The sequence below is a fragment of the Peromyscus leucopus genome, chromosome 4 (genome assembly GCF_004664715.2).
Source record: "Peromyscus leucopus breed LL Stock chromosome 4, UCI_PerLeu_2.1, whole genome shotgun sequence".
Lineage (NCBI taxonomy): Eukaryota > Metazoa > Chordata > Mammalia > Rodentia > Cricetidae > Peromyscus > Peromyscus leucopus.
The window spans coordinates 149,256,949-149,283,199 of NC_051066.1; the positions used below are offsets into that span (position 1 = coordinate 149,256,949).

The following is a 26,251-nucleotide window of genomic DNA, read 5'->3' on the forward strand; positions in this document are numbered from 1 at the left end:
CGGGCAAGCATCGGGCACAGGGGGACAGAAGCTGTTATCTGTGAGATCTTGAGCAAATGACCCGCTCTTAAGTCTCAGAGTTTTCTTCTGTTAAAATGGAGCTGAGGATTATTATACGACTCCCAGAATAATACAGACACTGGGCTCAGCAGAGCGTAATGGGTCCAGGAGGAGGCTGGTAAATGAAGTAGGAAAATTCTTACTCGCAATAATAGAGCATTATGGAAGGCTGCAAGAGAGACACCAAAATGGCTGACCTCAGCCCCTGCCACTCAGTGTCCTAATGGGACAGGGACCCTAACAAGGAGAGCCATGGTGCTGGCAGGAGACACCTTAACAGGGACCCTTGTGCCACGTCACTATTGAAACAGTGTTCCCCGGGAAATTGTCATTTCCCCAGCAACTCATGAAGGGAAGGCCGGTGCCTGGTACCAACCAGAGGCACTTGTCTGTGGGAGAGAGAATTCACACAGTTCTGACAACAGGTCAGCGCATCTCACAAGAGCTGAGACAGAGACGGGTCACTGACGACCAGGACCGTATCTTCATCAGAATTGCTTAGGTATGCAAACCTCCTATCAGGACCCCTTTATTTCTTCCTCTTCCCGATGCAGCCACAGTAATGTTTCATTATTACCCATTTCTTAATTGACCCGTGGAAGACAGTGGCCAAGACTCTCAGAGTCAGAGCTTTGAGCCTAAAAAGCCTAGAACTTGACGATATCCTCGGTCATCCCCAGAAAACCCTAATTACAACTCCCTTCTCACTTAAGGATCCAGGGCACCCACTGACACTAAAGACCTCACCTCAGGATGATCCTTGCTCCTGGGGTCTTACTATCCATCACTTCTTCCTCAGTCTCCCTGGATTAATTTACTACCTAACCAGTATTCCAGAACATATGCCATGTGGATAAAAACCAGCTTCCATGGAGAAGGCAAATCCCTGTAAGATGGCCACTATTTAGAGGCTTCCACAGAGGCTAGGGCCCACCACCCAAGGTCCCCTCTTTCCTTGGGCCAAGAAAGAAGTAAAGGAGGCCAGCCAACAGAAAAGCAATCAGAGAGAGACTTCCAGAAGGGGGTGGTGGGGCGGGTAGCTGGCTACACCTGCAGGGGAGGTTTGGGCTGTATAAGACCATTCAAGAACAACGCTGTGACATCAGTGGGTTTGGAGAGAAGCCAGGCAAGGTTGGAACACTGGCACTTTTACATTTGCACCTGAAGTTCTCAGGCTACCTCAGCCAGAGAATACCCTCCGCTAAATTCAAAAGGCCCTTCTGGAAATAATTCCGGAGTAGAGATGCAGCGCGTTCTAACTAGCCGAGCAGCCGGAGGTCAAGGCAGCCGGAGAGATCACAGCCAGCCACGCCCTCTTCTCCAGGTGCATCTCCAGCACGGTCCCCAGGGTGCAGGCAGTCAGGGCACGCACCTAGTTGTGCTTTGCAACTCTCAATGGTCTTGTCCAGGTTGAGCTGGAACCGGCTTCGAATCTGCCTCTTGGGAGAGATGAGAGGGACGGGGGCCGCCTGCTGCTGGACCGACTCGCTCAGCTCCTTCAGGTCCATCTCGGCTTTGCTTCGATCTGGAAGACACCACCACATCCTCGTCAGAACAGGCACGAGGGGGGCAGCAGACACCACCCACCACTCAGGTGAGCAGGATGTTAAGCACGTGTTCAATCATCCAACCACGACAGACTATCCAGCTGCCCAGAGACCAGGGTAACAGGAAACACATGGCCGGCTTACTTCCCCCACAGAACAATTGTATAGAAAATGCCTATCCCAGCTGGAGATAACATTTGTGGAGCTCAGCTGCATTGAGAAAGCCGCTAATAATCTATCCAACCCCAAACAATAGGGAAACAGGGTATGGAGGGAGACAGCTGCCCTCTAGCAAGAGGCATGGCACCCCCAGAGGCCACCCTGAGCACGGATCCCTGGGTCTTTCATTCCCAGGCCAGCCTGGCTGAGGCTTGAACGACAAAGACAGGAATTCGGGGACGTGTCCTTTCTAGCTTGGTTGCTAGCACCCAGGGCAGGCGGGGAGAGGCGGAGGATGACTCCTGTGGTACTGACCTGGGCCCAAAGGTCTTCTCAAGTAAGAACCCAAGTTCCTCGGCCTGACACTCAGCTCTCAAGTGCCCTGGCTACCTGTGCCAAGGGCTGGCTGTACGACCAGCTAGACCAGATTTCTAAGGGCCGGTGAGTTCACTGTTTGAATTGTTTCCTCCTCTCCTCAGTGTCCAACACTACGGAAGAGGAGAGGAGGAAAGGAAGGCGGCCGTGGAGGTCCAGAATGGAGGGGAGATCTGCGGGTGGAGCTAACTGTCATTCAGGTGGCCTGCTCCCCACAACATGCCCTCCAGCTGATTCCAAACGTGGGTCAGGATCCTATCAGTGACAGAGACGCCCCTTCTGAGCCAGCTCCCCCTGGATCTACGTTCCCTCCTCCATGCTACCACAGGGTAGCGCAGGGTCCCCACTGCTATTACAGAGGTCATCCAGAAGTGACCTGAGAGCTGGATGGGGAGAGCGGTCAAGGCTTTCACCTCCCTGGTTCTGCCCTGAGCCATACGCCTTCCCAGGGCACAGCATTCTTTAACACCAAAACAGCTCCCAAAAGCCCCTGCCAACCCACACACAGACAGAGGCGCCAAACAGCCCCAGCCCCTGTGTCGGCACCACTGAGGAGAAGATGCCCCCAAACACAAGAGACCACAGACACACACACATGCACACACATGCACTTCCCTTCCTGAGGGGAGGGAAGGAATGTTCACAGCAAGTGGAGACGCCACCTTTGTAAGAAAGACAAGCGGCCCGATGGTCTACGTGTGCCCACCTGTTCACGTGTGCATCCAGGATGAGCCGGAATAGTCTGGAAGGATCTGGAAGGAGCAAGTCCCACCGGCAGGTCCCCCCATGCTTTCTGGCCCTAGCATCCATCTCTATGGCCTCCTCTGCACACGTTCCCACGAGCACACCCGGGCATGCTTGGGGGCTTTCGGGGATGGGGAGTGGACCAGAGAACAAAGTGAAAACCTATCCCTACACCCACCTTTGTCCCCAAGCATCTGAAGCACTGCCTCAGGTGGCTTGGAGGAGGGCCGGGCACTCGGGCCGCTGAAGGTGGGACCCAAATACCAGACCTAGCCTCTCTGTGAGTAAAGGAAACCCAGTTTGCCTTAAGTGCTGTGAGCCCATGTCACAGGCAAGGAGACAGAGCTGGCCTGACATGTAAATAAATACACATGTCTGTGAGTAGACATTCTCCTTAACTTTACCCTGAAGCACATGGATTGCCACGAGTTCAAGACCAGCCTGACCTACATAGCAAACAGGGCAGCCTGGGCTACTGTGTATGCCCATGTCTCAAAGACTATAAACTCTGTAATACTATAATCCAAAGTCATCCCCCATTTTACAAAATTAGGCTCCTCTGGCCAACAACCTATTATTCTGTTTATCCAAACTATTTTTATTCGTCTCAATGCATGAGGGTTGGGATCAGGTCTAAGAACAGACTTCCGGGGACCTAAGCCAAACATAATCTGTCCTGGAGCGCTGGCTAGGTTTGGACTCTCCACTCCTCTGTGGGGAGAAAGCGTCAAGCAGTCTCTTATCTCAGGGACATCTACCCCTGCCCTTCTCCGCCGGGAGCGACTCCAGCTCAGCTCCCCGCCTGCTGCCAGCGTTTTGAACATTTCAGCTGACATAAAGACAGCCCCAGCTATAAATGGAAACCGGGGAGGAAAAATAGCCACGCTCAAGACAGAAAGGCACACTCCTCCATTTCTGCAAGGGAGCACGAAGCGAAGCAACGTCACGGTGCAATCTGGCAACTGTCTCTGAATGTCAAGGCCACCAGGCCTCTGGCCCTGCCTGCATTTCCGTGGTTTGCCCTCCCACGCGGGCAGAAATGTCTTCATTTTCCACATCACCGGACGACAACCTCGTGTCCACAAGTAAGGACGGAGGCTCCAGATTCCCCACAAATGGGGTTAGGGTAAACACGAATGCGAACCCAGCAGGCAGACTCCTAGGTTAGCATCAACAGACAACCTTTCTAAGAAAAGGAAACCGGGGGTACAGGCAGGGAGCCGTGGTGAGGGGAGGAAGCGGTGGCATGGGAACGGAATACAGGCATGCCTGAGCAGCCCCGCATTGTTACTCACGACATGGGGCTTATGTGTCACAGTGGTGGGGTGCACCGGTTCAGGGTGAGTAAAAACCCCACCCCCACCACCCCCACCCCAAGCCAGGGTTACCCACATCCTAGGACCAGGCATTGCCAGGAATAAAACTCAGAACCAAAGGTATAGACACATACAGGACACGAAAAGCAGGTGACAGTGTCACCTAGGGGACAGGGAACAGGAGGGGTGCCAGCAGAGCTACAATGTCCTTCCTTCCCAAGGCTGTCAGCAGCATCACCAGAGAACAAGGACACACTCGGCATTTCAAGAGTGCCAACCTGCTGCGCTGCTAATTCCCTCAGAGACAAGAGCACGCAGGAGTCTAGAAGCAGGTTCAAGGCCTGCCTTGGGTATATAGTGAGTTCCAGGTCAGGCTGAGCTATATGACAACCTGCCTCAAAAAAACAGACCCAGAGAGAGAGCTCAACAGTGAAAGGCACCTGCCCCCCAACCTAACAATCGGCCCTGGAACCTGAACAGTGAAAGAACAACTCGAAGCTCTCCTCTGACCTCCACACAGGCACGAAAAAATGCATGAGAGAGGGAAGACAGAGAGAAAGGGAAGACAGAGAGAGAGATGCCGTTAATCCCGGCACTCAAGAGACAGGCAGGCAGAGTTCGAGGCCAGCCAAGTCTACGTAGTGAGACCCTGCCTCAAAAGGGAAAGGGAAGAGACAGAGAAATCCACTCCAAATATGGAGTCAAACCCAGGCAATTGCTGGTCTGCCTCGCATTTCTCTAATTTGGCTTTCTCTGCGTGTTGTTTTAAATAGAACCCTGCTTTGTTGGACAATAATCTCACCATCAGCCTCCAGGACTCTGAATCACGTGTCACATGGGCAGACAACTAATGCCGAATCACCCAGCATTCCCCTCTGCCCTTCAGCCTTCCCACCCACACACAGTGCTCTCTTGGGTCCCCAGCAGAGCATCTCTCTGTGAGATAAAAATTCCATCCCAGGAACCCATCCACGTACCCAGTGTTCTCACCCCCACAGGCTGAGCTGAGACATGTACCCCAGAAGGAGTTATGGGGAAAGACAGGACAGAAATCATGGCTTCTCCAGAGCCACCTTCGAGCCACCCACGGCTGCACCCACCCATCAAGCCACACTTCAAAGGCCCACGGTGTCACGAGGATGCCCGGGGGGGCCCCTGGTTTACAGAAGGAACTGTTCTTGCCAGGCTTGATTGGCAAAGAGGAAATGTCACCGTGAGAATGCTCTGCTCAGTGCTTCTGTTCAGAGCGTGAAGGTGGGAGGCGGCCCCGAGAAAAGAAACCACATTTTCTAAAACAAATGTCCCCAAGATGGCAATTGGCTCCCTTCTGGATCAAGTGAGGGACCGGCTGGTGGTTCTGGGTGGAATGCTAGTAAGGACCTTGCCTGTCCAACTTCAGCCAGGCTGCACGTAGGTGATGTGGACGGAAGAGAACTGCCCCGGGGGCCTCCAGCCCTGTCACCCTGGGAACCCCAAACCACCTCTCCAGGTCTTTATGCCACCATCTACAACAGCACTGCAGGTGGCATGGGCCTGGATGGTACCGTGAACTCACCCAATGCCTCACAGGTGGGCTCCCCCCCGCCCCCCGGAGCCCCCAAACGCTGCGTCCCAAGGTCTCCAGGGCATCACAAACCCCAGGAGATGCTTGCTCTTTGTGCCCTCCTGCCCCCTGCTCTTCCTTTTACTGACCCCTACCTGCTCCCGTGGCCCAGGGCCCTTGCTCCTTCTGAACACTCTAACCCCAGCTCTCAATCTCTGGACCCAGGGCGGCTAGGTCATTCACTGTGCCAAGGGCCTCATAAGCACTGGATATTTCGCTGCACCTCCAGCCTCCGACCACAAGGTGGCAGCATTCAATTACTCAGTGAAATAGGAACTATAGGGCCATGTCAGTCAACCTTACAGACCCCCAGGAATCTCACCTTTTGCCCCTTGCTCCCCTGGGATGCATGTGCGCCACCATAGGCTGCATAGAAAATTAGCTGCAAGCTAGAAAAACTGTGGGTATACCCTCTCACCATACACACACTCTCTCTACCTAGGTCTGACCTCTAACAGTGCAAAGAAAAAATAGCCAATCGAGAAAGCCTGTGGGTATAAAAGGCAGAAAATCAGGAGATGAAAATTAACATTAAAAAAAAAAAACAAGGAGCGCCGGGCAGTGGTGGTGCACGCTTTTAATCCCAGCACTCAGGAGGCAGAGCCAGGTGGATCACTATGAGTTCAAGGCCAGCCTAGTCTACAGAGTGAGATCCAGGATAGGCACCAAAACTGCACAGAGAGATGGCTCAGGAGTTTAGAGCACTAGCTGTGTTAACAGATCCTGGTTCGGTTCCCAGCACTGACATGGCGACTTACAGGCATCTGTAACTCTGGTTTCAGAGGATCTGGTGGCTTCTGGCCTCCACAGGCACTGGGCAAGCACAGTCGCTCACAGTAAATGGGGGAATTTAAGAAACTATCAGAATACCCATCCAGAAATGGCAAGACTCATGAAACTTGCTTCAGTCACACAGGAGGAAACTGGTTTATGTGGATCACATGTAAGGACAGGCCCAGGATAATTTGTGAGAAAACACCTTTGCATGCCAACAAGCCTCAGGAAAACAAGCCTTCACCCTGCTCCTTCCTCTGGCGCACCCCTCACCTCCCTCCACCAAAGCTCTTACATCTTCAATGGCCAGAACCACTCACAAAAGGACGTGCAGAAGCAGTCATTGCCACCAAACACACACACACTTCTGAAAACGCCACTGACCCAGGTTGAGGTTCAGGATGCTCCCGGTGGTGGAGGTCTTGTCTGTCTTCGTCATGATGGGGGTCGGTGCTTGCGGAGAGAAAGGCTTCGGACTGCCAGACAGACTCCCTGCTTGCCCCGTCTTTGTGGAGGCCGGGGAAGCTGGAAAAGCATTGTCACAGTTAGAAGCCGGCTTCACAGATCAGGAAACCAGCAAACCTCACAGGTTCGGGATTGAGGACAGAAGAAAGGGCACGGGGTCTTCTCCAAGGGCATCTCAGTGTCCTGAACGGGGTCCAGGAGGGAGAATGGCCATGAACTCAGCAAAGGGCTGTCACCAAATGAGAGGGCGGCCGGGCCAGGCAGCCTATCCAACACAAAGCTCTAAGACAAATGGCTGAGCTGCCACTGAAATTGCCTTGGCCCATTCACGGGCAAAGCAAACCCCTCCCACACCAAGACCACAGGTAAGGACCAGGCTTGCCAGAGGCAAGGGAGGCCGCGGGGCTGCTGGCACAGGCTGCATGTGCCTCTGGCCAGCCCCTACGGAGTTCCAGCTCCTGGCTCAAGGGTTCTCAGGCTGTATGAAAGCAAGCTGGGTACCAGATGCAGGGAAGAAGGGAGGTGTTGGCAAATTATCTTCTTGGTGAAGTTCAAACTCCAACAGGAAGTCAGAGCATGAGCCTCATATATGAGGCTTTTAAATTTTAAGACGATTTACCTTCACTGGCCAAACAAGCAGGGCAAAGGCCAAATGATCTATAAAGGGGCTAAGAGCTGCCTAAGGACCCACCCATTCTGGACCTGTTATCCTCACACATCACTTCACACATTTTCGGGACCACCCAACATGGCTCCTGGGCCCTGAAAAGACAGTAAACTCATCATTGAGGTGAGACACTGTGTTGATCTGGTCCCCACAGGAAGACGTGAATGGCCTAAGAAGGTAGGAAGCCAGATACCACCAGAGACTAGGAAAATGTAGGCTGAGTGTGGTGTTTCTGTAATCCCAGCAGTGAGGAGGCAGATGCAGGAAGCGCAGAAGCTCAAAGCCACCCAGCCTTGCACAGTGAGACCACATCTGAGGAAAAAGAAAACTCCCACACTTGGCTGGGTAGGTATGACTCCAGTTCTGCACATCTGCCTGTGGGCGGGGGGGGGGGGGGGTACACGTGAGTCCAGGTGTCCCCTGAGCCCATAAGGAGTCGGATCCCTCAGAACTGAAGGTGGACGAGGGTTGGGACTCAAACTCGCACCCTCAGCAAGTACAGGATGCACTCCTGACCACTAAGCAACCTCTCCAGCCCTGCAAAGAGCATGGGAAAGACTCAAAACTAGGGAGACCTGGACTCAATCAGAGGTGGGCATTTAGGGTTCAAATCCCAGCTCCTGCTGATTAGCTATGTGACTTTAGGCAAGGTGCCTGTATCTGCAGCTCCCTTGGAGAGCCTGACACAGGGATGAGAAAAGTACCCACACCCATCAGGTTATAGTGAAGACTGAATCTAACCAGCCAATCACGTCTAGGGCACCGGGCATCCAGGAGGTGTGGCGTCAGCCCTTGCTCTTGGTGTTGACTTCCTATTTCCTTCCTAGACTTCGGTTTCTCCATGGAAACCAGTGGTCCTCAATCAGTCTTCCCCGGCCATGACTAGGGACACGGGTTGCTACTGGTACCTAGTTGCAGAACCCAGGTGCCACTCAACATCCTGCAAGGGACAGGAAAATCCCCACTGTGAAGAATTATCATCTGGGAGCTAAGAAGTGACTCAGTGGTCAAGACCCAGGTTCCATTACCATCACCCACATGGTGATCACAGCCATTTTTGATTCTAGTTCCAGGGGATCCAACTCTCTTCTGGCCTACGCAGGCAAGCACTAATCCACACATCTATCTGTAACTCCAATTCTGAGACACCCTCTACTGGCTTCCATGGGCAATGCATGCATATGGCGCACTTACGTACCTACATACATGCAAGCAAGATATTCACATGCATAAAATTTTTTAAAGATTGCCGGGCGGTGGTGGCGCACGCCTTTAATCCCAGCACTCGGGAGGCAGAGCCAGGCGGATCTCTGTGAGTTCGAGGCCAGCCTGGGCTACCAAGTGAGTTCCAGGAAAGGCACAAAGCCACACAGAGAAACCCTGTCTCGGACAAAGAAAAAAAAAAAAAAAAAAAGATAAACCTTAAACATAAAAAAGAAAGAAAGATTTAGCATCTGGTCTCAAATGTCGCTCCTGAGTTGAGAAACCTATGGAGCAAATGTGGAAACCTTTGCGGCCTCTGGAGATAGGACTGGAGGAACAGTCAGATGATGTCCACTGTCACTTGGCCAGTACTAACAAGCATTAAAAATTATGTGAGAGTGAAGTTTTATGAATATGAAATCCATTTTACCACAGGGATTAGCAAACTGCCTGGCCTAGTAACCAGGCTGGCAGCCTTCCTTTCCCTGAGGACTGTTGCTGGGGAAACCACCATTACTTCCATAGTATTGGAACAGAAGTCAGAGTGCTTGTCACATAAAGAAATGGGCCGTGTGTACATGGATAAGCATGCTTGTGGGGCAGGACACATGTGTGCACATTTTGTGTACAAGTGTGTGGTGGCCAGAGTAGTTTTTTATTGTGCCTTAGGTGCTGTCCAGAGTTTGCTTGCTTGTTTGTTTGAGACAGGGCATCTCATTAGCCTAGAACTCCCCTAAAGCAGGCTAAGCTGGCTGGTGGGAGGCTGAGGGACCCACCCCTGTCTCCTGACCAGCACTGGGATTACAAGCATGCATGCATGCATGCATCACCAGGCCCGGCATTCTTACCTGGGTTCCAGGCATCAAATCAGGTCCCCATGCTCACAAGACAATCACTTTATTGAGACATCTTGCCAGCCTCAAGTGAGGCATTTTAAAGCATGCATTACCAACAAAATTGCTACTACAAGGATGCTTTAAATAATTCATTCACTGCCATTTATGACAGCTAAAAAATATCCAGGGACTGTACTGCCCCTGAGCATTGAAGACCCAGGCTTCTCTAGCTGTATTCTAAGCAAATAAGCATGTCTAACAGGGCTCTGCTTGGCCCTTCAGGGATGTGATGAGGATGCCTGAGAAAGAAGGGAAACAGGAACTCAAAGCGACAGAAACCAGCAAAGGCACTACAGCTACACCACGTTTAAAAAGAAAAAACGGGGGCCAGCTACACGGCTCAGTGAATAAAGGAGCTTGCCACCAAGCCTTAGCACTAGAGTTCCCTTCAGTTCCTTGGTGGAACTGAACACATGGAACACATGGTGGAGGAAGACAGACAGACACACATGTAGGCAAAATACCCAGACAAACAAACAAACAAACAAACAAAAAAATCTTTAATGTTTTTAAAGTCAGCCTGGTCTATACAGCAAGTTCCAGGCCAATCAGGGCAACAGAGTGAGATCCTGACTCTGTTTCAAAAAAAGAAAAAAAAATCACGTAAATGCAAAGCATGGTGAAGCTGCAGACGGCCCAGAGGATGCCCCTCTGCTTGAGAAGAAAATCACAGGAAAAGCCACTGCTTTCTAGTTCTGTATAGATATTTCTGTGCACACTTGCCATGGTGTGTATACCAAAAGAAGCAAGGGAGAGGACACGGCACAAGCATGCACACAAAATGAACCAGCACTTAAAGGCTGGATAGTCGGCATTAAAAATACATATATTTGAGGCTTCTGCTGTAGCAGCTATCTGTCTGGCCATACTGTCCACGTATGCACCAAGAGCCAGCTGAGAAGATGCCCATGCTGCTCTAGTTCAGGGTTTGGGGACCTTCAGGTCACACGCCACTCATGGATCTGAGTAGCCCTTCCTTAACACAAAACACAAAGCAGGAAAGCTAGCATGCACCTCCACCCGGAAGGGCCAACATCTGGGGCCAGCAAGATGGCCCAGCCGGTAAAGGTGTTTGCTCCAAGCCTGATGACCTGAGCTCGTGGTGGTGAAAATGATTCTAGCAAGATGTCCTCTGACCTCCACCCAAGCGCTGTAGTGGACGCACATGCACGCGCGCCCATACACACACACACACACATACACAAATATTCTAAGTGTGAATGCCATCTGGGGAGGCATTACACACCAGTGCACGTGAACAGAAGTGCAGAGTGGGTCAGGATGAACCACTGCCCCTATCGTCTGTCAATCACACTCAGCTCCCTTCAGGACTGAAGGCCTGAAGTTGAACTTAATAGCATGTCGTGTAACTCCTCAGGAGAGCTGGCCATAGGAGGGAGGGGTAGGAGTGACTTAAGTATTTGTCATGGACAGCTATTTTATGACAACTATTGATTTCACAATAAAACAGAGTCCATGAGAACACCTTCCCTTCTCCCTGACAGCAACCCCACCGTGGAACGCCGAGAGGACCAAAGCACCATTATTGGGAGGGGGTTGCGGGCTCAGGACGGTACCGTCGTAGCACACATTAACATTTTCATGGGGTCTTTTGGTAATAGCGGGCAAACTGAGGAATGCCCAAGTGGCCCATATACGGGGGTGGCGTGGGGATAGAGACCACTTGGACTGAGGCAGGGGATCCAGGGCTGTGGCAGCTACAGGCTCCCTGCCGAGCAGAGGACTGCTTAGAAATCTTTATCTGCTTCTAGGGGTAACAAACACAGGATAAGATGCTTAGTCTCCCAAAGAAAAAAACAGTGTTGAGGCCAGTGAGATGGTGCAGCAGGCAAAGGCACTTGCCACTCAGCCTGACGACCTGAGTTCGATCCCTAATAGCAGAAGCAGAGACCTGACCCCTGCAAGCTGCCCCGACCTTCACATGAAACAAGCATGCCGACCCACATGCACACACGCACGCGCACACACACACACACACACACAAAACTCTCTCTCTCTCTCTCTCTCTCTCTCTCTCTCTCTCACACACACACACACACACACACACACACACACACACACCTTTAATATCAACACTAGGAAAACAGAGGCAGGCAGAATCTACATAGTAAGACCCTGTCACAAAAAGGAAAACAAAAGACAAGGATCTAAATTCTCATACTTAACACACGCTCCATCACAGCACGGTGGACACCCGGGATTCGGATAGCTACTTACATGGTTTTTCTACTTTATACCACGATAAACTTGTCTGGCACTCTGGATGGAGCCCAGCTTGATCTCAACTGTCCCTAACTGTGGGGCGTCTAAATGAATGCGTACATCCTCCTCTCCCTCCGCCAGCCTCTCCCTCTGTCATAACAGCAGAGGGCAGGAGGGAGCAGCAGGCGCGAGGAGGCCCGCTTCCCGGCCTGGCTGGGCGGTTTGCCACCTTGACATGAAGGACTGACAGAGTTCCTTCCGATCCTTAGAGTCTCTAGTGAGGGCGGACCAACTTGGGCCTATGGGCCCAGTCTGCTCCCTGTCCCTGTGTGGCCAGCTATTTAAGAGGGTATTTAACACTGGGGGGTGGGCACAAAAAACTCAATAGTTCTTTTTTCCCTATATATGAGTGTTCTGCCAGCATTTATATCTGTGCACCGCATGCATGCCTGGTGCCCAAGAAGCTCCGAAGGGAACATCAGAGCCCAGGAACTGGAGTTACAGATGGCTGTGAGTTGCCATGTGGGTGCAGGGTGTGTGTGTGGTGGTGGGGAACTGAATCCAGCTCCTCACCAAGAGCAACCAGAGCTCTTAACCATGGAGCCATCTCTCCAGCCCAATTCAATAGTTTTTTTGGTTTTTTGGGGTTTTTTCTTTTTTTCCCCCGAGACAGGGTTTCTCTGTGTAGCTTTGCGCCTTTCCTGGAACTCACTCTGTAGCCCAGGCTAGCCTCGAACTCAGAGATCCGCCTGCCTCTGCCTCCCAAGTGCTGGGATTAAAGGCATGTACCACCACCGCCCAGCTCCCAATTCAATAGTTCTTAAAGCATACACTTGCTTATAGAAATTCAGGCTTCATTGTTCACCACCCAACACCAATAAAGTTTTATTGAAACTCAACTACCAATGTCCATAGCTGCAGCCACAACCAAAACACAGAACCTACCCCCAAAATGTCTGTTGTGGGCCCTACACAGGAAGGGATGCAATTTGTAAGAGCAAAACAATTCTGAATGTCACCCCTTCTTTTTCAGGGTTTCTGTTTTGTTTTTAGTATTTTTGAGACGGGCTCTCATGTAGTCAAGGCTGCCCTCAAACTCCTGATCCCCCTGCCTCTACCTCCCAGAGTATGGGGCTACCACACAGCATGTGCTGCCACACACCCTGCTTCATTTTATTTTACATGATCACCCGACAGGATAGCAAACGTCTCAAGCATAACGGGGTGAGAGGATTGTGTATTTTTTAGGATAGGGACGACTTTGAAGTCTAAGCTCTCACCTTAAAAAAAAAATCTCAACGAACAGGAATTTCGCCACCAAGCTTTATGTCGCGTATACCACCCAAGGGAAGGCAGACACTAAATTAAACACGCCAGGCATTCTTATATTCCCATAAAACAGGAGGGCAAAGGGAGCTTTCACATGAACACACTTCACTTTACTGTGCACTAACTTCAAGCCAGCTTGTAATAGGCAGCGGTGGTAGGGCACCCTTATGATCCCAGCACTTGGAAGACGGAGGCAGGAGGATGAGTCCAAGACCAGGCTGCACCAGCTCAGAAAGATAGTAAAATTCACAGATCTCAAATATGTGGTTCAATTTTGTGAAGAAGAGATTCTACGTGAGTCACCCCTACATTGTACCTGTTCTCAGATGCACGCAGACAGCAGATTAGAAATCACCAGGAAAAATAATTCCATGGCCAACACTGTTCTGGGTACTGCTCCTGTCCTGTTGTGGGTCCTGACTCATTCTGTCCTCAAGAGAGCCTACACACAGCCAGTGAGGGTTGTCATGGTAAAGGTGGGGATGAGGCATAAAGACATCAAATATGCTGCCCAAAGCCACATGGGCTCTGAGTGGGAAGCCTGGGATTGGAGACCAGCGTCATCCGGAAATGCACTCTTGAGGGTGGAACAATAACTGGGCAGGGAGATCGGTTTCCACCTTGTTTCTCTTAACATCTGAGCTAACCTTAACATGAATGCATCGGAAATGAAGCTTCCAAGTACAAGGTAATGAGACAAAAGCCCAGGAACACTGCTGTAAACGGCTGAGAGACATTGGCCTTGAGCCCTGCGGGGTTCCTGCCCATCCCAACCCCTTTCTAGGAAAGGCCTTTGGGAATACTTGCCTCCTGTCTGGGATCTGGCTACTCTTTTACCTAGTCCATCATAGTGCCCCACGATGGCTGTGATGGCCTGCTGGCTTGTACCCAGGGGTGTGGCACCCAAGGAACCAGAGGGCACCAAGCAGCCTCCTAACCCACTCTCCCAACTGGGGCTGACCTGTGCTCTTATCGAGGAAGTCCATGGACTCCTCGCTGGCGCTGAAGTGGCTGGATGGGACCTTCTTCTCGGGGTCCTGCTCCACGTCGGAGCCCGTGTGCACAGAGGAGTTCGTACTGGTCGGGGAGCGTGGCATGTCGGACAGGGAGATCCGGCGGCCCGCACCCCCGCTCAGAAGGGGCTTGCTCAGAAGGATCTTGGGGGACGCCGTCATGTCAAAATTGAGCTTCACCTTCTCCTGCTTGTCTGTCTTGGCAGTACCAGCGCTAGGGTTGCTGGGATCAAGCAGCATTTGGTACTGGCTATTGGGGGTGTAGGGCGTCCTGAACGGGGAGTAGTTGAAGACCCCAAACTTCCTCCGTATGTTCTCCACGTAAACTTCCATCTCTTGCATGGCGCTGTTGAAGATACTTTTAGTCTTTTTCACAGAAAAGGGGATTTCTTTAGACATGAGGTAGCAATTATTGATTGGAACCCAGGCTCTAGGAGGGCAAAAGAGAGAGACTGAGTCAGTGTCACTCATTTCCAAGTCTGTTTATTCTTTTAATTTTCTTAATGCAAACCAAATTAGCCTGGCAGGCGCTTGCCAAGATTCTTAAATGTGGGTTCTCCTTTTTAAATCAGTGGCTTGTTTTGAATGGTTAATGAATGATCCACTTCACAGAGGTATTAAGGACAGAACATGAACAACAAAATTTAGCCAGGATGTGAAAAGGCTCCACACACTCTGCCATCTTAATCTGTTAGAAACACAATGGAGACCTTCCAGAGGACTCAGCAGGTGAGGGTGCCGCTGCCAGGCCTCTGCCAAGCCTCAGGCCTGCTCTGGCAGGACCCACGTGAGGGAGGGAAGACAGCCGCCTCCCTCAAGCTGCCTTTGGCCTCCACACATGCGCTGTGGTGCTCACATGCACACACACACACACACACACACAGAGTAAATAAATGAGGGTTAAAAAACCAAAAAAAATAAATAAATAAAACGACAATCCCTTCAGCTTTCTGCTGTTTCAGAGTAAGAAAAACGGTCAAAGAGTCCTCCATGACACATCGGCAGAGGGCATAGTTCCCGGATCCTGCTCAGCTGCACAGGGACCTCCTTTAGATTGCAATTCCATACGGGACTATTCTTTGCAAGTTCATTTTCCTAGAAGGAGGTGCAAATTTCAGATTTATTTGAGACAGAATCTCTCTATGTAGTCCAGGTTGGCCTACAACTCAGAATCCTCCCGAGTGCCTCGCCACGCCTGGCAGCATGTGAGGAAATAAACATGGGGAAAACTCTTATAATACATGGCCTTTGGCTTTGAGGTGGACACTCTCCACCTGCTCCTTCAGGCAGCTGCCATTCTACTCTGCTAAACCCCACACTCCAGGAAGTTCTGCAGAGACCCTGAAACCAAAAGATCAGTGTTGCTTTTCCAGGCCCAGCAACCCTCATCATACACACTCATACACACACACACACACACACACACACACACACACACACACACACACACGGCCACCATGACCGTAGAAAGGACTAAGAACACCCGACCACAATCCTGTAGATTAGGGACACCAGAGCATCCTGCTAATTGTGTATTCCTGACTCTATAGTCTCAACTTGTCCGTATTGTTTCCACGGAGACCAGGAACTCTAAGGATTGCTGGACCTCGAACTTAAGCAACAGGATGTGATGGGAGCCGGGGCAGGGGGAGAAGACACTTGCTCCTGTAAGAGAAGCCTTTGCCCACACAGGACTCTGGACCCAGCCCTTCCTGGTCTCCCTGGTCTTTACACCACGTCAACAGCTGGCCGTGAAGCCCCACATCTGAAGCGGAAATGACGCACGAGGAAGGAGGCTGGCTGTGCAGAGGCCAAATTCAGCCCAAAGCCTGAACGCACGTGAGAAACCCCAAATATGCAGCTGGTCTCAGAGCGCTAAGGAGTGAGCAGCCCCCTGTGTGTACTTGAGACACCTTGGGGCTGGGACCCGAGGACCCTCACATCTGACGAGGCTGAGCAGAAGTCCGACAGGGCCCTGGGCTGGGTAAGGCAGCGGTGACAGCCACTGGCGTCCCCAGAGCTGCCCCCAGACACTTCCCATCTAGGGGAACAGAGCTCACAGAAAGCAAACTCACCAGACCTGAGTCAGCACCAGGGGCTTCCCAGCGGGGGGGGTTGGGGGGCGGGCGGGGAGCGCGGCCCCAGGCCTTTGCCCTGGTCAGGGTCATAACTGTCCCCACCCCCCAACCGTTCCCAAGTGCCCTAAGAGGCCTGGGCAAGAATGAGCTCTTTTTCCTTAAAAGGAAATGAGATTCTCCTCAGCACAGAAGGGCTCAGCAAGGGCCCTGACAGCAGTCTTAGAACTGCCCTCCCCTGAGTGACTCTGGGCAAGGTATGGCCCTCTTTGGGCCTCAGTTTCTTTACCAGGAAGACGTAGCGAAGCGCCTGGTGTCTGGGGACAGGGGTGTGTGTCCACAACCCCAGCCCTCAGGAGGCCGAAGGAGCCCAAGTTCAAGGCTAGCCTGGCTACACAGTGCGCACCTCCTCAGTCACACAGTAGCATAAGACGGCTAACAGGTATTTTTCTTAAGGCCTTGCAATCATTTGGCATAAGAGTTTCTATAATTTTAGATAATGGTACATATGTCTAAAATCAATCCAATATTTTAAAAGATAAAAAGCATGCCAGGCAGTGGTGGCGCACACCTTTAATCCCAGCACTCTGGAGGCAGAGCCAGGCGGATCTCTGTGAGTTTGAGGCCAGCCTGGGCTACAGAGTGAGTTCCAGGATAGCCAAAGCTACACAGAGAAACCTTGTCTTGAAAAACAACAACAAAAAAGATGAAAATCACAGAGACTGGAGTCTTCAGAGCATCTCATGACCTCTGCCAGAGCCTCCACGGGCTCCTTCTCCAGCTGATCAATTTGACAATCTGAGTGGGGGGTTCGGGATGTTTCTTAGTCTGACCTAGCTCACTGTTATATGCCTAGGCTTCGAATAAAGTGAGTGTTCTAAGAACAGTCAGCTGTGGCGCCTGTTGTATGCCTCCCATGGGTTTCTGTATCATGGCTTCCCCACATCTTAGCAAAGCAGGCTGTGGATAAGCCTTCCTGGGTTGGTTGTCTAGGGCTGGCTATGGTGGCACATGCCTTTAATCCCTGTGAGTTCAAGGCCAGCCTGGTCTACAGATCGAGTTCCAGGACAGCCAGGGCTACACAGAGAAACTCTGTCTCAAGGGGGGGGGGGGGGCCCTGTCTGAGAACCAAGAATTCATTCCCCTGGGGAGAATCTGCACACCAGTTTTTAGTGATGGGAACACCCTGGGCCTCCAAAGTGTTGGTACCATAGAACTGAGGACTGTGCACACATCTACAGCAGGGCCACCGTGCCCAAAGTGATCCTACCAGGTGAGCAGAGCCCCAGAGGAAACAGAAAACTCTGCAGACGCTGAGGAGGAGGATGGAGACCTTGCAAGAGTGTAGGAAAGGCCTGGTTCTCGGCCAGCTCCCAGCCAACACCAAGGACTACACTGTCCATCGACAGCAACAGCCTCAGCAGAGTACGAGCAAAGCCTTAGGGCCTACGGGTCCCCAAGGTCCCTTCAATGGCAGTCTGGCAAGATGCTCACAGTAGAAGGAGCAGAGCCATGAGCTCTGTGGACCTGGGACCACTTGGTGAATGGAGACACCCTGCTATGGCACACACTAACGTACACCCCCCCCCCGGTAGGTGAATCCACAGCGCTGTCCCACAGAAGAATCCTAAACTATTAAGATATGAACACAAGTGCTCTGTGATGAGAGGGTGAAGGCACAGCCAGCCACCAGAAAGCAAATCCTTACTCTCCCCCAGAGCACCCAGTTCAAAGCACTTCAGTACCGCACAGCCTCCACAGGCGCAGCCCTTCACTGGCCTCTGCCCCTCCAGCTCGGTGACCAGCACCTCCACACCCAGCGTTTCCTACAGATGGCAGATAGCTAGCCTCGGAGCTCACGTGGACAAGTATCTGCCGGCCGATCGGCCGGCCATTGCACTGCAGCGCGGAAACAGCCTGAGGAAGCACATTCCTTGAAATGAAGGAATGCTGGCCTGGCGTCCAGGACAGGGGGGATGGGGGGGGTGGGGGGATGGGGACAGAGGGGACAGAGCACATTTTGTAGAGAGCATAGCTAGCGTGCAGGAAGCCCTGGGTTCCTTCAACACATAACCAGGTGTCAAGGAGTATGCCTAGAATTCCAGCAATCAGATGCAGAGGAGGAAAGATCAGGAGCTCAGAGTCACTTTCTTATAAAACAAATTGAGATTAGCCTGGGCTACATGAGCCCCTGACCAAAAAACAAAAAACAACAACAAAGTCAAAAAAAAAAGTGTGTGTGTGTTGGGGGGGGGGGGGCAAAATTAAAGTGTGGTACTCCCTGCCAAAGTCAGTACCACCTCAATGAGCTACTATCTGTTCTCCTGACAAGGGACCTGCTGGGATTTCTGTAAGAAACTGAAATTCTTCTTTTCCTTTGATCTGTGAGTCAATTGAAAATTGACAAGAGTGAGTGCTATTTGAGATGCTGGGATCACTAAAAAAATATGTATATTCTGTGTGGTATGTGACTTGAACTCCTTTGCACTCACACATCTTCTCCAAATGCTTGGGGGAGTGGGGAGGGGCGAGCTCTGAGGGAGTCTCTGCTGCCTTTCATCACAAGGTGGCCGGCTGAAAGGGGACATGACAAGCAGCCCCTCTACCTGTTCACAGGCAGGCAGGGCCAGGGCAATGGGAGCTGCTGGAAGCTGGAGAGACTCTATTACTGCATTCAGCCTGAGTGGGAAGGTAAGGGGAGGGTGGAGAGGCTGGGAGGAGGGTCCACACCCGTCAGAACACCATCCCCCTGTCATTTCCCATTTCAGATAGAGAGAAAGGGGAGGGGGGAGGGGGAACCACTCCATCCAATGCTACAAGAATCATTTAGTGGCAATCCAGGAAACTATCTCCGGTCCCTAAAAGCATTACTTTTAAAAGTAATTTGCACTGAGATTTAATTTACTCCAGAAGACAAAATAAGTAAATAACTGCACACACCAAACGGCAGCACGTCACACAGCCATGGAACTCATTCTGAAGCCAGATCCAGCAACAGAACCGCGGAGGTGTGGTTCTTTCCTAAGACTCCTAAAGCGACTGAATGAAGCCCTCCCCTCGCTGAGCCTAACACAGAACCAGGAGACGGTTTTCGCACACACAGGATCACTGGTTGTTGTGACTATAAATAAGATCACAGCCATAGTCATTCCTAATAAAAGGTAGAATTCGCTTTTAAAAACAGCAGAAACAACAGTCAGATGTTCCGCCGCCTTGACTCTCTGACGTTATTACCCAGGGTTCCACTCGGAGCCGGTTTTTAAATGCCCACCTGTCATGTTGTCCAAAGAAGCGGGCATCAACCTGCCCATCTTTGTCCCTCAGGGCTTTCGCTGGCCAGAATGGGAAGCCTTTCAGCTTTGCCCAGACCAAAGGGTGCGGGTTGCTCTAGAAGAAGAAGAAAATGCAGAGCTGGCATTACGTTTGGCAGCAAGACACACACTCAAGTCTGAAAGGTAATTTGAACACGGGGAGGCAGGAAGGAAAACAGGCTGATTAGCTTTTTGTCAACTTGGCACAGGCTAGAGCCATCTGGGAAGAGGGGATGACAAGTCAGAAAGGGCCTCCATCTGACTGGCTTATAGACAAGTCTGTGGGGCATTTTCTTGACTAATGGCTGGGGGGAGGGGGGGTCCAGGCCACTAGGGGGTGGTGACATCCCTGGGCCGGTGGTACTGGGTTCTATAAGAAAGCCGGCTGAGCAGGCCATGAGAAACAAGCGAGTAAGAGGCCCCTCCATGGTCTCTGCATCAGCTCCTGCCCTGACTTCCCTGGGTGATGCCGTAAGATGAGATAAAGCCTTTCCTCCCCAGGTTGGTTTTGTCCATGGTGTTTATCACAGTAATTAGACAATAGGACACCAGTCCTCGTGAAAAGCTGGCAGCTGTAAGCGGGGTCCCCACACAGGTGCTCCCCAGGAGGAGTGCAGCCTGAACAGAGCCGGGGAGGGCCTTCAAAGTTGAATGAGCCTGGCATAGTGGCGCACGCCTTTAATCCCAGCACTCAGGAGGCCAAGCCAAGTGCATCTCTGTGAGTTCGAGGACAGCCTGGTCTACAGAGTGAGTTCCAGGACAGCCACACAAAGGCTAATAAAACCTGTCTCAAAAAAAAAAAAAAAAAAAATGTTGAAACGGTGAAAAGAATCAGTCTTGGGTCCTGGCTCTGCTCATTGCCACAGTGACCATGAATAAGAAGATTCACCTCGCCAGGCAGCGGTGGCGCACACCTTTAATCCCAACACTTGGGAGGCAGAGCCAGGCGGATCTCTGTGAGAGCGAGATCCAGAAGAGGCACCAAACTACACAGAGAAACCCTGTCTAAAAGAAAGAAAGGAAGGAAGGAAGGAAGGAAGGAAGGAAGGAAGGAAGGAAGGAAGGAAGGAAGGAAGAAAAGAAAGAAAGAAAGAAAGAAAGAAAGAAAGAAAGAAAGAAAGAAAGAAAGAAAGAAAGAAAGAAAGAAAGAAAGAAAGAAAGAAAGAAAGAAAGAAAGAAAGAAAGAAAGAAGAAAAAGATTCACCTCTTGAGGCATCACAAAAACAATCAACACCCACTCTGTGCCGTCTGGACAAAATGTGGAGCTCTGCAGGGGAGAGGCGGCAGGAGCCTCTGCAGGGGAGAGGCGGCAGGAGCCTCTGCAGGGGACTCCCCAGGGCTGTGATCACACTGGTGTTTATCTCAGAAGCAAGAAGAAGCCTGGGCTACGTTTTAACCGTCACTTGTCCAGTCTTGCCCTCTCCAACCCTCCACCCTGCCTCTCTCTCTCTCACATACTCCCACTCCACCCCGAGCTGCACATCTCTGCAAAACGGTTGCGTCTCAACCTGGGGTTCACGACCTCACTGACGAATTCAATGACCCTTTCACGGGGATTGCCTAAGACCATCAGAAAACATAGATATTTACATTAGGATCCGTAACAGTAGCAGAACTGCAGTTACAGAGTGGCTAGGAAAATAATTTTATGGTTAGGGGTCACCACAACATGAGGACTGTATTAAAGAGTTGCAGCATTAGGAAGGTTGAGAACCACTGCTTAAAACATACTGGATTCGGTCAATGCCCAACACTGTAGGAGAAACAAAAGTCCATGAGGGTGACTTTGCACCTCTCTGGAGAGCCTGAGCTGGTCCTCCAGGGATGTACGTGCAAAGGTCTTAAAACAGGCCCAACCAGATTTAAAAATGACACAGCAAACTGCAGACAGGATTCTGATGTCCTGTGACGTGCATCCCACTTTTGAGTCAACCTAGTTACCAGGATGCTTAACGCTGGAACAAAACAGTTTGGCCCAAGAGGTTTGCCCAAGTCCAGTTCATTCCGTTCCATCCTGACTTTTTCAGAACAACTTACATCAATCAAACTTCACCGCCTCATCTCATGAGTCCCTGGAGAGGGCCCTCTTGGTCTGGTCACCAAGGGCACCAGGGTTACAGACAAGAAAGAAAGGGCTAGAGTCCCAACTTACACAGGGTTCGCAGAACCAGTTGTCACGTTTTTGGCAAGCAGCAAGATAGCACTCCGGACACACTTCGATTTCATTCATCTGCAAAGCAAGGGTCCATGAGAGCGTGGGGCCGCACATCTGGCAGGAAATCCCTGGCACTCAAGGGCTTGTCCTTTGATTTCAAGGTCAGATCTTCTTTTCTTGTATTAGGGGGCAAGGAGATAGCAATGGAATCTTGCCAGGTAGCCCAGGCTAACCTCAAGCTGATCAAGGAAGCCTTCTGCCTCGGCCTCCCCAGTGCTCTCCCAGGAGAGGTTCACAGCAGCACACACAACACAGTTTGCTTAATAATTTTTTTCCTTTGTTCGTGTGTGTGTGTGTGTGTGTGTGTCTGTGTGTGTCTCTCTGTGTGTGTGTGTGTGTGTGTCTGTGTGTGTCTCTCTGTGTGTGTGTGTGTGTGTCTGTGTGTGTCTCTGTGTGTGTGTGTGTGTGTGTCTGTGTGTGTCTCTGTGTGTGTGTGTGTGTGTGTGTGTGTCTGTGTGTCTGTGTGTGTTTATAGAAAGAGAGGGACGGAAGGAGGGAGAGACAGGGAAGGAGTCTTGCCTGAATATATATATATGTTCACTTTGCCTGGGCCCCTTAGAAGGTGTCAATCCCCTGGAACTGGAGTTGAGGGCTAAGCTGAGAAATCAACACGCACTAGTCCAGAAGCTTCAGAAAAAAGAACCGCTCATGCCTCTGGGCCTGCACCTCTAGGCAGTCAGGGATAATGAACAACACAGGATCCACACAGCAGTAAACACCACAGACCTAGCATACCATCATCCTAAATGTCCCGTGGCATCTAATCATACCACCTTCAACACAAGCAGACCCATCTAAGTCTCCCACGGCTGAGGATTCATTTACTCCTCACCAGTGGGACAAGAGTGGACTGCTGTCATCTCATTTTAAAGTATGGAGGAGAAAGGGAGGAAGTCCTCAAAACTCAAGTAACCTGCCCCAGAGAGTGGCAGAGAGGTAGGGCAGGGATTTGAACCCAGGCAGCAGATCTCTGAAGCCCAGATGAGTCTCCTCAACCCACTTAGTGGCTACTATGGTCTTCACAGTATTGGTGGTCTTGCATTTCTCTCTGCCTCCTGTCATCATGCAGGCCCACGCGTGGAACAGGAGCTTTACTACATCGTCATCTTTAACCCGCGTCCATCCCCATCCCTCCTGAGCCAGCTTAACTAGAGAAGGAAATGAGTGAGAACACACTACTCACACTACCCCAAAAGCCTATAGTGAGAGGTCCGTCCCAACTCACTACCAACACAATGCAAAGGGGAAAGACAGTGAAATGCTGATGTCCCACGATCACATGGAGGAAATGTACACACATACACTTTTTAAGTTTAGATGGACTTCAGAGGCAGCTCACTTGCCACGCTTGCAGACGACCTGGGTTCGGTTCCCAGCACCCACCTCATGTAACTCTAGTTCTAGGGGAACTGCCCTCTGGCCCTGATGAGTCCTCTGTGCACCCATGATGTACATAAATATACAGGCCACCATAAACACATAAATAAAAATAAATAAACAGGGGGCTGGAGCACTGACTGTTCTTCCAGAGGACCCAGGTTCAATTCCCAGTACCCACATGGCAGCTCACAACTGTCTGTAACTCCAAGATCTGACACCTTTATACAGTCATACCTGCAGGCAAAACAGCAATGTCCATGAAATAAAAATAGTAAGTTGTTTTTTAAAAATAAAATAAATAAATCTTTTTAAAAGATCAGAACTTCCTACGTTGGAAAGAACACACACACTACCATATAGATCCACCTCAGGTTGTTATCCACATTGCTACAGCTGTTCTGGGAATCAGTCAGGAAATATCTCCAAACCAGCAGAGCTATTGAATCTCTGGACGTTAAGACACACTATTATCTGTGAATTTCATGCCTGAGAACCACACAATCAACTTGGGGAAGGGGAGGGGGACACCATCATGGCCAGGCAAAGTGACAGGAATGGTGGCACAGTGGTCTACACCTTCACTCCTGGCACTAGGGAGGCAGAGGCCAGTCTGATCTACATAGCAAGCTCAAGGCTAGCCTGGGCTATACGATAAGACCCCATTTTGAAAAAAAAAAGGAGGGGGGGGAGGGACAGATACTTTATGAGCTTGTCCCCCTTAAGTCAAAACCACAAACCTCTGTCAAAGGAATGAATGACCCCATGGACTGACTCAATCCCAACTGTGGAGGCCGAGGTCAAAACTAACAAACTGACAACCGAGAAAACTTAGGATTCCCTGGACTTGCCACGACTTCAGGCTGAACATCACTCTCATCCCCTTAGATCACCACTGAGCTAACAGGCTCCCGTACCACTGGGCCCCTCTTCCTGCTTTCATGTGCGTGAAGAGCAAGATGCTGTACACAGCACAATGAACGCCAACGTCCTAGTAGCCACCCACTGGGCTTCCCTGTGCCTCTAGGAGACAGCCTCACCAAGAAGACAGGGAACACATACCTCATGCTCACAGATCTTGATGACGACTTTTGCTATCTGCGTCAACTTGTGATTTCCTAAGGGAGTAAGGGAACTGGATTATTTCAAAGGCAGCCAGCAAGCTGCCTGCTTCAGGATTACATTTGCATTAACAATTCTTTTTTAACTTGTTTCCCCCCAAGATTCACCATTTAAAGGCTTAAAAACCCCAGGTTTCAGGCTTCCAACACTGATTCAAATTATTGACTTCTCTATCAAGGACCAAGCTTTATCATTATCTTGCAACTGAGCAGTTGGTGTGGAATTCCCTATAGATGAGGTTAATATTTCAAAGTACTCTGACATTCTAAAGGCTATAATTAACAGAAAGGAGCCTTACTTAACCCTATAATCCCAGAACACGATGCAAAAAAGAAATGGAGTGTCTGGTGCCTCACTAAGACTCCACCGGAAGCTGTGTAGAAAAACAGATGTGATGATTCTCATTTACTTAATGACTAAGTCCAAATCAGGAGTCCCGGCCTCTACCAGAACTTCTAGCCAATGATGTGAGCATCTGGCCCAGAACTAATACCAAGCCTTTTCCTGTTGCACTAGAGCAGAGGTCAAGGTGGCCAAAGAAATGTGCTCTCTTTGGGCCTAACAGCATTTTCAGAAACTGTAAATTCGTTGGTCTGAGGAGAAGATGGCTCAGTCACTATGTGCTTGCCTCAAAAGCATAAGGACTCCATGGCCAGCTGTTCTAGCCTAATTGGCTCCCATCAGACCTGAAGATAAACAGAAACCAAGGTAGATGGCACCTGGGATTGGCTTCAGGCCTTGCACATGCACACACACACAGGTGCATGCCCACCTACACACATGCACCTACATGGCAGCCTCTGCAGACCTGTGAGCATCCCCTGTCCTCCATCCACCCCACACCACTGACCATCCTAGCTGGAGCAGAAATTATGCTCCTCCAACCAAGCCCTTTGTATGATCTGATAATCAGAGCTCAATATCAGGTGCATTCCGGTTTGCTCTGCAGGTGTTTTGAGACAGAGACCCTCACTGAACCTGCAGCTCACTGATCCAAGAGCTCTGGAGAGTTCCCGGCCTCTGCCTCCCCAGTGCAGCGGTGACCAACATGTGCTGTGTGTGTGCACCTGGCTTTTACATGGGCACTGAAAATGGAAACTCAGATCATCACTTTACTGGCCAGGCTATTTGCCCAATCACCTAAGCCTGATGTTCAAGATTCTTTTCAAGCTGGGCGGTGGTGGCGCACGCCTTTAATCCCAGCACTTGGGAGGCAGAGCCAGGTGGATTTCTGTGAGTTCGAGGCCAGCCTGGGCTACCAAGTGAGTTCTAAGAAAGGCGCAAAGCTACACAGAGAAACCCTGTCTCAAAAAAAAAAAAAAAATATATATATATATATATATAATAAATAAAAAAAAAAGATTCTTTTCAATATGTGTATGAGGGGTAGGGGTGTACGTGTAAATGCAGATAGCCACAGAAGACAGGCAAAGTCAGATCCCTTGGAGCTGGAGTTGTGGGCAGTTTCAAATGGCCGGACAGAGGTGCTGGGAAACAAACTCACTCTGTTTGGAAGAGCAGCAGGTGCTGGTAAGCAGAGCCATCGCTCCGGTCCATGAAACCTGAATAATTTTAACAAAGGGCAGGAGACTGGGCCACGCTTGTATCACACTCTCTTCCTTAGGAACCTCCAAGCTACTCACCTCCATTATAAATAATGCAGTTGTGCAGGATCCACTTGGCATCGGCCAGGAAGGCTTCCGTGCAGCCGTACATCTTCTTTTTCGCATTCTGGGAGGAGAAGCCAGAGAGCAGGATGACCATTCAAGCTGACACA

The 26,251-nt window shown here is 50.7% G+C and overlaps 1 protein-coding gene across 26 annotated transcripts in view; it reads right to left on the bottom strand.

The window, feature by feature from the left end:
- Zmynd8 (zinc finger MYND-type containing 8) overlaps positions 1-26,251 on the bottom strand; it is a 103,891-nt gene that overhangs the window by 28,083 nt on the left and 49,557 nt on the right. For all 26 annotated transcript variants that reach the window (XM_037205559.1, XM_037205564.1, XM_037205556.1 and 23 more), the window contains 7 exons: positions 26,118-26,205; positions 24,415-24,470; positions 21,913-21,990; positions 19,721-19,836; positions 14,323-14,804; positions 6,963-7,103; positions 1,433-1,585 (listed from right to left, as the gene is read on the bottom strand). In XM_037205559.1, coding sequence (XP_037061454.1) covers positions 1,433-1,585; positions 6,963-7,103; positions 14,323-14,804; positions 19,721-19,836; positions 21,913-21,990; positions 24,415-24,470; positions 26,118-26,205 — 1,114 coding nt within the window. The remainder of the gene's footprint in view (positions 1-1,432; positions 1,586-6,962; positions 7,104-14,322; positions 14,805-19,720; positions 19,837-21,912; positions 21,991-24,414; positions 24,471-26,117; positions 26,206-26,251) is intronic.